The sequence below is a fragment of the Ammodytes marinus genome, assembly GCF_949987685.1.
Source record: "Ammodytes marinus genome assembly, chromosome: 18".
Taxonomy (NCBI): domain Eukaryota; kingdom Metazoa; phylum Chordata; class Actinopteri; order Uranoscopiformes; family Ammodytidae; genus Ammodytes; species Ammodytes marinus.
In genome coordinates, this window is record NC_137222.1 from 20,355,443 (window position 1) to 20,368,357 (window position 12,915).

The window sequence follows — 12,915 nt, forward strand, 5'->3', positions numbered from 1 at the left end:
CAGGTGAGCCACAGACATACAGGTGGTGAATACACGCTCACAGAAAGTAAAGTGAGAGATATGGAATATATTAATAAAGCACATGCACACACTGAGAAACGAACAAGAGGAACAATGTCAAAGGATCTACAGTCAGTCATAGTAATATATTTGTGTTATCTCAAAGAGGTTAGGTGGTAATTAAGTGTTCGTCTGTGCTTTATTTGATTGAGATCCCAGGGTAGGGGAGTGAAATTACAGCTGGCCATTGCGTTTAATTTTGGCCCCGGCTCATATCGTCTGTTTGAGTGATGCCCCTCGGGGCCAACCACAATAAACAGACTGGAAATGTCAAAATGCCTGCAGAGATTGTAACGCTCTGAGAAATGAAACATTTATAAACAATGTATTCATCAGAGAGCACATAGTGTAGTGTGAGATGAATTACTGCAGGCACCAACACAGGAGGAGCTGCAGCAATCAACATAGTACAGTCATTGGCTACTGCCAGAGGGAAACGATTTACATTCACACAATGGCGTCAGAGTGTAAATGTGTTATGGGTTTGTGCTATCAAGGAAACATGTAATAGCGTTTTTCTGCTCTGTGAGGAACGTTAGCCTCATTTCCACTGTGCTGTGCGGTTTGGTTCGGCACAAATGTATTTGTGTTTCCACTGTGAAGAGTTGGGAAGCTTAGCTCTTTGTTTTTTGTGTGGTGTTTTTCCTCTTCATTACCATAGTTAAGTAACTGCGGCGACCAGCGCTGTACAACAGCTCTGACATAGACCATATGATCTGACCACGGCTATGGCAGTCTGGCATAAACCCCGCCTACCAAGTAAGGGTGCTGTCAACAGTAGAATCGCAAGCCAGATCTAGGGTTACAGTGCCCTGCCATGCCGAACCAAACTGCACTGCTCAGATAAAATGTGGCATTACTGATTGATTGATTCTTTGTCTTGTTATTATAATAATCATAAAAAACATTTAATTTCACCAGCAGTGAGGACACGATTGACCGCATTGTAGAGTTAGGGGGTCCAGAGGAGAGGAGAGGAGAGGAGAGGAGAGGAGAGGAGAGGAGAGGAGAGGAGAGGAGAGGAGAGGAGAGGAGAGGAGAGGAGAGGAGAGGAGAGGAGAGGAGAGGAGAGGAGAGGAGAATATTATAACAGAGAGTGATAACTCACGCTGACTGAATGCTGTTGATGGACGACCTGCGAGAGAGTGCCTCTCGATTTTGCTTTACAAAACTGTACATGCAGAACAAAAAGAAAAAGAAAAATGAGACACACACCTGAAGGGGGACAGGCGGACTCTCAGTCAGTCTGCTGTCCACCTGTCCCCCTCCTGTCTTACATTAAAGGACTAAACAATGCTTCAATGACACAACTGCGACAAAAGCTTTGTTAGCGAGACATTTCATAATGACAACAAACTGAAACTGGAAAGATTTCAGGAGTTTCATTCCACAACAACTAACTATTATTTTAAAAATGTATTAAGTTTTTTTTTATAAAAAAAATAGTTTCATAATAGTACTGTATTTAAAAAAATGTAGATGGTATTATTGTTTCCTAAGCTGTAGTCATTTTGGAATGAAACCCTGTGTCACTCTGCACAGATAATGCACATAAAACTGTTCATTTAAAAGAAAAAACAATTGTCAATGCACTAACACGCTACCAAACTGTTCAATGTACAAACTAAAATATCCAACACAGACTAATGTACAAGATCACATCACAACGGTAAAAATGGGAAAGATTGGAAAGCCATTTACAAAGCTGATCACTTGCTACAGTCTAATTGACCTATTTCCAAGTGAGGAGAACGGCAATTAAGAAGCGAGTGAATCAAAGATGAGCACCTTGTCAAATGGATAAAGGTTTGGTCAAACAAAGGGTTGCACTGAATTACACGATGACGCACAAAGAAATCCACACAATGTGCATTAACGCCCCCAGATTAACAGAACATATGGGTATCAAAGGAAGGCACGTTTTAACCTCTGGTGTAATGACGCTAGAAATCACTGAAAACTCTCTAGTCTAACACCAGCTTTCTCTTAACAGACCTTTGTAATTTCAGTGTTCATCCAGGATCTAAAAATAGGGTCAATTTGGAGGTGTGATTAATTTCGGCATTGACATTAGACCCCCGCTCTGTCGATCACTTGGGTGGAGAGGGGGGTGGGTCAAAAGTGTTGGCACGACAGGAGCTATCTGTCTTTATAAAGACATCCTTGTCATTATCTCATTAAGGAAGATTGGAACTTCCGACAGCCTAGATTAAGGTTTATATGAGTCACGATGCCACCCCTGTCTCTGCGTTCATACGTTAACTCTTTCTTTTAAAATAAGTCCAAGGGATGAAAATGTAGGCACATTGTTTCATTTCATTCATTTTTAAAGGTGCCCTTTGGACTTCTATGGTGAACAGTCTCTAGGCCTGATGGAAACGTTGAATGCATTTCCTTCCTCATACAATATTTGCAAAGCAGATTTTCAATTCAGATTTTTTTAAAGCCATGTCTGCCTATTTTGGCTCTGAGGGAAGAAACAGTCTTGTGTCTGTGAAATGACTAAATACGAAAAAAAGAAGCAAGAAAAAAACGCTTTGAAAACTATCTAATTGTTGCTTGACGCCTCCTTAATTGCTTCCATGTTAGACAATGACGTATAATTAACAAGTCAACACCACAGGAGAACTACATAGTGGGAGTAGATGAGGAGAATTATGTACAGTACACAGATACATTAGACTGAGAGCGGAAGAACATTTAGTAGTCACGGTGAATGACCGAGGCACATTTATCTCCAGTGTGGACGAACAGAGCTGCTGTCAGGGGAGAAAGACGCTGGGGGAAACTTACGCAGCGATTGAGATGTTGGCTGCAGACATGGGGCTGACTTCCTTCACCTCCAAAGCCTTCTGCAGCGCTAGCTTCTTATTGGCTGCCTCCTCCTGCTGCTCTTCATCCTTTAGCCAGTGAAAATGAAGACTTATTATATGGCGCTTTGTGGAAATACATCACAATATGTTAATGCCCTGTTCACATGCAGGGCTTACAAATGTTAATAGCAATTGTTAATAAAGGTGGTAGGGATTCTCGAGAGTGCATGTTGTCAAAATAACTTTTGTCAAAATCAGTGATTATCTACTCATATTCTGAAAAATATCTAGTGCTAATAGACAGCGGGCATGTAAACAATGCGATTTAAACGAAGGGGCCCACCTTAGCAGCAACATGCACGTTTACAGAGCCCAGGCTGTGTATTAACAATTATTTTCTTTTTTTTACATGCACACACAGTACGGACGGATAGCGGATCATGAGGAAGTATTCACAAATTTTGACAAAAACTGGCATTTTACAACAAGCATTACCCAGAAACGCTGACTCCACCTTTAATAAATGGGTCATCCAAATACAACATTCAGACGGTGTTACCCCGGCCTACCTTAGTCAGCTCCTGTGCATTCGCAAGGTTGTCGACAGCGATAGCCAAGAAGACATTGAGGAGTGTGTCTGAATAACAACTCAGGAGAAAATACAGCATCTGTCCTGTGATGAAATACAATTTTTTTTCCCATAACAAATAGGGAGCAAGGCCTAAACATGGTGATTTGGTCGATCCGTCAGTCTGCCTTTCAGAGTCCGGACAATATTTTGGTTTGACATTTCCTTAATTGGCCAAACAAATAGTGATACTGAAAACCTTTTTACTCCTAGTCCTCACAGTAGGAGGATCTTATCTTGGCCATCTCCTGATAGCAGGCAGGAGGACACCACTGATTGACTTGGCAAACATTGGAAAAAAGATTTAAAAAAGTTAACTGACATTGTGCATGTTAGATCAGAAGGCTCTCTCTGCAAAGTCAAGGCCCAACCTTACAGAATCTAGGACAATGCAGCTTTACATCTTTAATTATATGGGTTTCTCAACCATTACTGCGGTTATAAATCAAACTGGTACAGCTCAGAACACCCATTTTTCTTCCACTCAGAGTGAAGATGTTTGCATAAACAAGCCAATCTGAATTTAATTAATTTACTTATTTAATGGAAACTACAGATTGCAGTGCTATATTTCCAGGCAAGTTAGTTATTTTATTTTTAATTGGTTTGTGGCCTTGTGCAAATGTTTGTTTGTGTGTTTTGTGAAATAAAAATGTATAAAACAATAAACATATTGTGGAAAAAAAACTCTGGCTTTATCCAACATCTAGATTTATGCTTTTTAAAGAGCTGCAAATCTATGCATAATTAGTCAGATATTGCCAAATTTGCATATTTATTCAAACATTTCTGATTTTTTATTTTTTATAATGCAAGTAATCAACTGGCAAAGTTGCATGATATCCATAAGTTGAAAATGTAACCCTATTCACCTGCAATGTTAGCCTGGTCCTACCAGACCATCGTACTTCATTTCATTTGTACAGAAGGTCTGGAACTGCTCTATTGAGAAACGTTCACTCACTTGGAGGCGGATGTCTGTTGAAGTCTAAAACTATTGGATCTGCCAAGTGCCACTCTGGATCTGCCAACTAATCGCATAACGTTTGGTCGTGACGTATGTCATGAGCAGGCTTCTGACTTCAACTTCAACTGCCACGCGACTTTGACGTCATCGTTCTCAGCCACTCACTCTGTTCGCTGATTGGACCGCAAAAAATCTGCCTGAGCTGGAACACATGAATACACCGCAGCCCCAGACTGACTATTGAAGTGAATTGAAAATTGTGAGGAAGTAGGTAGGCGGGCGGTGCCAGGCTACTGCAGTGTCTCGCTTGTAAGGAAATGTTCTTGTATTACAGTCATATGAAAAAGTTTGGGAACCCCTCTCAGCCGGCAACATTGCACTGATTTGTTGAACCATGTACAGATACACAATCTGCAGCCAGATGTTCTTGCAGGTCTTTGGAGGTGATCTTTGGGTTGTGTGCAACCATTCTCACAATCCGCCGCATATGCCGCTCTTGTACTTTTCTTGGTCTGCTAGACCTGGGTTTAACTGCAACTGTGCCTGTGTCCTTCCATTCCCTGACAACGTTCCTTACAGTAGAAATTGACAATTGAAACCTTTGGGAAAGCTTCTTGTAGCCTTCCCCTAAACCATGATAATGAATAATCTTTGTTTTTAAGATATTTTGGGAGCAGTTTTGATGGTCCCATTCTGTCTCACTTCAGCAGAGAGTCAAAAAGAAGTGCAACTTGCATTTAGGCACCTAAAATACATTTTCTCATGATTAAACAGACATTTCTATGAGGTTCAAGGCTTAACAACATAATCCAACCAACTTTGTGTTTAAAGTCATCAGTTTTACATGCTGTTACAGGCATTAAAATCAACAAAACCACAAGGGTACCCATATTTTTGCACAGCCAGTTTTTCACATTTAATTTTATTTCACACAACCAAATACTGCTTTTCAAAAAATCTTTGTTTGGAAAACATCCCAGTAGTTAGCTGTTCCTGGTAAATTAAAGACATACCACTTTTATCTTTTTTTTGTGAAAGCAGAGTCAATTATAATGCCGGCTGAGAGGGGTTCCCAAACTTTTTCATATGACTGTATTTAACACCAGGTGACAGGATCAGGCCAAATCAATATTCCAAACCTGTAAGAACAAAGGTTAACAGAAAGTGTAGCTGAGAGGTGATTTGATGGAAGAGAAGATAACTTCTTTGTTTCATGTGCGCTCCGCTGCCGCACAGTGTTATATTTATCCTGTCAGACCAGTTCACGTTTGCCAGAGAATGAATACTATTCATTTTAGAGCTTTAAATAAATGATCCACTACTGCTAACCTGTAGCCAAAACGTCAAGCCATTTAATCAAAAACCCTTTGTGACATTAATGGTCACATGACCTTTCCTGTCTTTCCTCCCCCAAGACAAATGTACTCAGCTCCACAACTGAGGAACAAAACAGGCAGTGTTATGTTAGTTCTGTTCAATATTGTTTGTATGAAAAATTAGGGGCGCAGCCTCTTGGGTGACAGAAAACCGCTGGTCCCCACAGAGGTATATGTCAGTTAGATGGGCGTATCTCCCTCCCCCAACATCACATCAATGCCCTTTGTTGGTAACAAAGGCGGAGTCAAAATCTGACAAGATGGCAACGCAGATAGGAGAGGATGATTGGATGCAGTTGAAATAACCTAGATCAGCCTGGATGCTATATCCATTTTAAATAGGCCTGCTATCTATGCTGCAAACACTGAAAACCAAAATGCAGCGGCATAAGCCCCGTAAAAACGTTCTTGTCACTCATTGGTCAGAGCAATAACATAGTTCCTGAACTGCTCTACAATTGGTCAGAATTTCCATCCAGAAAAACTAGAGAAAGAAAGTACAGGTAGAAGATCGTCTTTCTCCACAAACAAACCGCACCAGAGTTTGTTTGAAGCGTACAGAGACCACCTGCGCAAAGGTGGAAAAGAAGTTGTGTCAATTAAACCACGCACGGCAGGTGTGAAAGCGCCCTAACACAATTGCAGTTCTAAGAAGGAGATGTCAAAGAGGATACAGTTTCCAAAGAGCGTGAGGACGATAAAGTAGACGGAGGAGAACATGCCGCGGCGAACGCCTCCCTGAGACTCGATCCCGTGATACATCACAGCATTCCAGTCCTCGCCGGTCAGAATCTGAGAAAGACAAAAAGAGTCACAACGGAGTTGTAAAGCACAGTGCAAGTGTAGAATTAAATTACCTTACAGAGTGAAGGGTTACGAGCTCAGACTAATTGAAGGATTATCAGCGCGCTCATTAGGGGACAGACGGTACACAGACCAGTCATTCTTTCTAATTAAAATAGCTGATGACAATCTTTCTTTTTCCATAAAAGGTAATATTCTCTCATTTACTCAAATGGTGCAAAATGAGCACCGTGTGTGTGTGTGTGTGTGTGTGTGTGTGTGTGTGTGTGTGTGTGTGTGTGTGTGTGTGTGTGTGTGTGTGTGTGTGTGTGTGTGTGTAAAAGTGAGCATGTAGGCATGCAAATGTGTGTGAGTATCTGGGGGGCCTTACCTGAAACACAGTGAGGATTGCCGCCGGAAAGGTATCAAAGTTTGTTGTTGGCGTCTCTTCTTCAAAGTTAAACCTTAAAGAATCAGAAAAAACAACAACATTACAAAGACAGGAAAAAGGAAAATGACAAAAATGTAGTTACAGTCAGACTGATAGGGCATCAACCTGCAGTTCAGGAGAAGTAAAAAAATAACTAAGGTTGGAAAAAACTGAAAATACTTTATTTATGTTGCTGCAATGCAACCACATGTTTCAATGTTCGTGTAAAAACATACACGTTCACACCTTGAGTCATAGCTGTACCACCTCTTCTTTTTTCTTGTCCTGTAAAACGTTTACTGTCTATAGTCCATCCACAATTTATACACTTATATTGTTCCCCACAAAGACAGAATCAAAACACAACAGTACGGAGTATGTTTTTCAGATTCCTTCACAGCATCAGAGGGAGAATAGCATATTCAAAGATTAAGGGAGCTGTATTGATAATGGATGAGAAAGGAGAAAGAGAGGAACATGCAACAGCTGGAAACACTAGTAGCTTACTACCAGGGAGTCAAGGCTCCAACTCTCAAGTCAAAAACTCTGGGCTGCATCATGCAACATGCTATATGCACAAAAGGTAAGTGCGAGACGCAGCACGTCCAAATGCAGAGGGAATATGAACCACCAAATACAGAGCAAAAAATGTCAATCTGGCGTGGTGCTCAGATTTGTCTTCTTCTTTTGACTTGAATAGTCAACCTTTGTTCACCACTAAAGGTATTTTTTTAAATAATTCTTTAATACTCAGACTGTTGGACATAGGGATCTAGGTATTTTCTCCTTGTCAGCTGTGACAGCTACAACTCCACAGAAGAAGAGTGTGCTAGCTGACGAAAGGAGAAATCAAGGTAGCATTTTCTGGGATGTCAATGCTTGGCACTTCAAAACCAAAGCTCTGTGTGTGAATAGGGTTCATATAGTTTTTACTACAGACTTGACACACTTCATACAGTGCCGGCATGTTTTGGGCTCAACGCGACAGTACTGGTGAACGTTGTGTTGCGGTCCAGCTAAAAACACAGGTTAAGCGTTTGTGAATGAATGAATAAAGGGAGGTTCAGTCTTCAAACTTTAAAGTCTATTTTTACTGTGTATTTCACATTTTTCAATTGTTCTTCTGGATTTACACAATTAAAGATATAACACTCAATAACTTCCGGTCAGAAGTTATACACTGGGCCTCAGCTGTTTAGGCTGTTTTCATGACGCAACGCCACCTCGCAAACACCGTTATAATGAAAATATTTCATTAATACAGAAGGCATGGAAACTCTTTGGACTTTCTACTTTACTTTCTACTTTACATTTGCATCCTAAACCCTGCAGCAGTGGGGCTATTGCTTCTACGTTTTCCTTACAACAAGTACAAAGGTAATCAAGGCTGATTTTAAATAAAGGTCTAAAATCGAGTCTGAGTCAATAATGGGGTACCACAGGGGTCTGTTATTGGTCCACCACTATTTACATTATACATTGCTAAAGGCATTCCTCCAAATCAGTACATGAAAGTCTACCAAACTGACTTTGACTGCTATATTTGTCTTTTATGCAGACAAGAACAAATACATTATATTCTCAACATCAGCCAGCGTCTTTGACTATCCTGCCATTAACATGTTCAAATGTAATAATAAAACCATACAACTATCGCTGACTCATACACATTCTTAGAAATTTGGTTTAAAAGTCAAGATTCCTATCTAAAATTTCCCCAGACAAAAATGTATTCAATTTTGGCCTTGAATTAAAGGTTGTCTGTCTTTTTTTTCAGTCAAGTCTTGCGTCTTTACTTGACTATGGAGACATTCTGTAGCATCATGCTGGCCGATTATTATCATTTACTGAAAGCACCCATCTAATAGCTATGTAACTTCACAATAGATTACACTATCTACAGCAAATGCTAAAACAGACACAGACATAGAAGCTCCGACAATGCAGTGTGTGCCCCTAAAAGAGTCAAATGGACAAAATGTCCCATGCACTTTCACAAAAATTGGGCCCAGTGGATCCTTGTTAACCAGCAAGGACAGGCATGAGCACTGTTAACAAGCTTGAGATAAGTAGTGTCCCTTAGTGTCAATTTACGGTCTGATAACAGTCAAAGTACATCAAATATGAACATTTGATTGAATCTTGAATACATTTTGACATCAAGGTGTATGAAGGTAGTTTTGATTAACACAGCTTGACGGACAAATGATCATGATACAGTAAAAACAAGGAGAGGAAGTGGAGCACATCGTTCCCAGTGACCGTCTCCCCAATGGCCGCAGGTTTACCTTCTCAGAACAGATCCTGTGACGTGTACGTGTGTTTGTATGTGTGTACTGAATGCATGTGTACTAGATGCCGACTGATCCTGGATTTAGAAAATATTTTTTGAGAAAAAATACATTGCTGTCAGTCAATGAAACCAACTCTGAGAGTGATTTTCACCTGACATAAAGTATATGTACATGCTGATGCTTTCTGATATACATTATACAGTAAAGTCTTCCACACATTTATGAACAAACTATTTGAATATATTATATGATAAATAGGCACAACAGACAAACGCCTGTGTAGTTATGGTGTAGGGATGTTTTTCATGGTCAGCTCCAGCTAGGGGAAACATCAACAATACACCATACAGTGATATCTTAGACAAGAGTGTGCTACTTTGTAGCAACACATGTGTGCAGTCAGGCCCAATAATGCTTTTTCCTGTTTGCTGAGGAAGAACTTGATAGTCTTGCAATGACACACCAACTGTGAGCTAGGCCTTGTCACCCAACATCAGTGGCCGACCTCACTAATGATCTTGTGGACTGGGAGAAAATTCTTGCAGTTTGGTCCCTACATCTTCGAAAAAGCCACCCAAGGAGTCTAATGAGTTGAACCAAAGTTGATTAAGCCTATCAACTCCGCATATATTTATCAGTATGGCAGCGTTTACTAACACTGGTGCAGGACCTCAGAAAAATCCCCAAGAAATGCCCAATAATGTTGTTTCGGTTGTTACCATAAAGTTTAGGTGGCTAACCTCATGTAGATGCGCCGACAGTATTGTTGTAATTCCTCCGAATTCCTCATGGGGGCATGATAAGTTATGCACTATAGCTTAAAAGTAGCAAATGAATGGACATAGTTTTGAAATTACACAAATGGCTGTAATATTCAGGTGTCCAAATACTTTTGGCGATGTGATAATTGCTGAAAAGTCAATAGCGGCCAATATTATCAACCAGTATGTATTGGTCTGGTTCTAGTATGCACTGTACATGCATTAAGGAGATAGGGGGCGGAAGGGGCCACTAATTCAATAATCCTTTCCTCCCTTGGTATGTCATCATACTGTCTCTCCCCTTCTCTCATTGTAGCTGTGTTCCTGTCTGTCTAATTACTGGATTGCCCAGCCCTCTCTCCACCCATTGCTCATCCCACCATAATTTTCTTTATTACACTTCCGCCTCTTCCTCTTCCCTCCCTTCTTTTCATTCCTTCCCTGCATGCTCCCCATCATCTCCTCTCTCTCCCAATCCTCTCGCTCCCTCTCTTAGGATTAGCGGGGCCCAGTGCGGGGAGCGGTGGCGATGGCGTGCTGCTGCGCAGACCTCTGTTTACTCTGATAATAGGGATTGGGAGCGTGCTGTTTGGATTCCAGGCGACATCCACAGGGACTTCATTAAATCAATCCTGAAAACGAGAGTCAGGCGAGGCCAAATTCCCCACAAGCTCATGCCCTAACCCTCCCGGTATCTAATCCTTCAGACAATAGCAGCAGGTTTACATTGTGTAGGTGAATGCAACACACATCTCTGGGAAAACACAGGGGTGCACATGTTGATAGGAGATAATGGCTGTCTCATATTGAAAAAGAAAAAGGAGCAGAGCATTGGGACGGGGAAATAAATCAGGAAACACACGACATCCCCAAGTCTTATGAAAGTCAAGAAATGAAACTGGCTTTTACTATATGAGTAAGAGGCTGAATACAAATAGGCAGCCCGCTGTGTATATGAGGGCTGCAACTAATCAGTGCCTCCTGCATTTTACAGGGGTTTATGTGATTAGTATGACTGAAAATGGCTGACACTGTGCTAGCTTATGCTAAAATGTACCAACGATTCCGTGTTATTTAGCAATAAACTGTGTAAAAAAAAAAAACTTAAAACGTAAAATATCATTAAATTGTAAGCAACTGAAATCAATGTTAGATTTTGAGTTATTTTGAAAGTATAAACTTGGTTTAAGTTAATTGCGTTTGTGTTTTACCTGTATTAACCTGTTATAAATAGGTAAAAAGTGCTTTCAGTGTTGCTTTTTCAGTGTTGCCTTACAGTGTTACGAAGAACCACTACAAGGTGTTCAACTAGAACTAGAGGATTTGCTTAAAAATGATAAATTGGATAAAGTGACATATAGCCTTGAGGCAAGCAGCGCCTTTCTGAATTAAATTTTTTTCTTTTGATGGATGAAAATGACGTACTTCCTATTTAACAATTCTATAACAGTAAATCCTGCATGTTTTCTTTGTGCTTATCACATAGTGTTTTTTTATAATGGTCGTTGATTTCCTGTGGGTCTCAACAGGGGAACGGTGCTCTGCTTCAAGCTGTTTATCTTTTAATTCTCACAATTTTACCAGGAGATTACTTGTGGTGGTTTGAGAGCAGGGATATAATCTCCGGGCCAAAAATAAATCTGGAAGGTGTTATTTTATGTTTGTAAATTTATATAATTTTCTGTTTGTTTTTGCAATGACCTCTTTTGGTTTTTACTAAGTGTAAAGCACTTTGAATTGCATCCGTGTATGCAAATTAATTGCCTTATCACAAAGCATCTTCTATTTAGGTTTGAAAGTCTATTTTTTGTCAACCTATTTAAATCATATTCCAGTTTTTCTTTTGGTATAATTCATCCACCATCGAGAATTTAAATAATGACATAATCGGCAAGCAAGGGGAAAAGCAAGGGGCCTAATATTTATTTAAATGTTTTACTTACTCATGATTCTTGGCTCACAAAAATGATTGAATACATTGGCGGGTCATTTTAGACTTTAAGGGGAAAATATGGGCCTTAAAGTGGATTATACTTTTCAACTTTTATGACCTATAAACGTTGTTATAATGATTTATAGTCATGTTTAACCATACTAGCATATCGAATAATGACGTACATGCATTTAGACGTATTCCCTGCTGACCGTCTGGGGTGGCTGTGCAGAGCGCTAAACACTAGGGCAGCCGGTCGAGAAACCACGTGTTCAAATCGGTTCAAATTTCCTGCCATCGTGTCGTCACGATTCCGGATTTTTCCATATATGGTAATGCTGCAACGTGCTGGTGCGCTCCGGCCATGCCCCTTCCTGCTCTCAAATCTGCCCGCGTGCTGCTCGGTGCTGCTGAAAGTGTTCCGGAAGGAAGGTAACCAATCACAACGGAGTGGGGTTTGCAGGAGGGGGGACAGTGTCGACAGGGCATGCTGAATTGCCCAGATGAGAGGAAGCGTTTCCCGAAAATCTACAGTTTTTTGTGATGTGATTCGTGTCAGGGTCAGGTTGCTCTATAGCAGTTTTTAACAAGAAATTAAGACCAGAAAAGTAGTATTATAGGAGATCTTTAAGGAGCATAAATGTAAGCACGCAGGCATTATTTGCAGAGAAGTGCATTCTGGGCTACATGAAGCACCATGTCGACGTCAAATTCATCTCACACTTGTCCATCATCAGAGACTAATGCGATGCCAACAATGGCATAGACTGTTGTAAGGCTTGGCGCCATGGCAACAGCACAGGGCTTCAAAGACATCCAGTTGTGGTGTGATGTTTGTGAAGGACCTTAGTACGAGGAGACGTGACTTCA

General features: G+C 40.6%; 1 protein-coding gene across 1 annotated transcript in view; it reads right to left on the reverse strand.

Annotated features, from left to right (window-relative positions):
* cacna1bb (calcium channel, voltage-dependent, N type, alpha 1B subunit, b) overlaps positions 1 to 12,915 on the reverse strand; it is a gene marked incomplete at both ends in the record, with an annotated part of 171,179 nt that overhangs the window by 51,431 nt on the left and 106,833 nt on the right. The window contains 5 exons of the mRNA XM_080046197.1: positions 1,169 to 1,231; positions 2,854 to 2,960; positions 3,443 to 3,510; positions 6,519 to 6,636; positions 7,019 to 7,091. Coding sequence (XP_079902323.1) covers positions 1,169 to 1,231; positions 2,854 to 2,960; positions 3,443 to 3,510; positions 6,519 to 6,636; positions 7,019 to 7,091 — 429 coding nt within the window. The remainder of the gene's footprint in view (positions 1 to 1,168; positions 1,232 to 2,853; positions 2,961 to 3,442; positions 3,511 to 6,518; positions 6,637 to 7,018; positions 7,092 to 12,915) is intronic.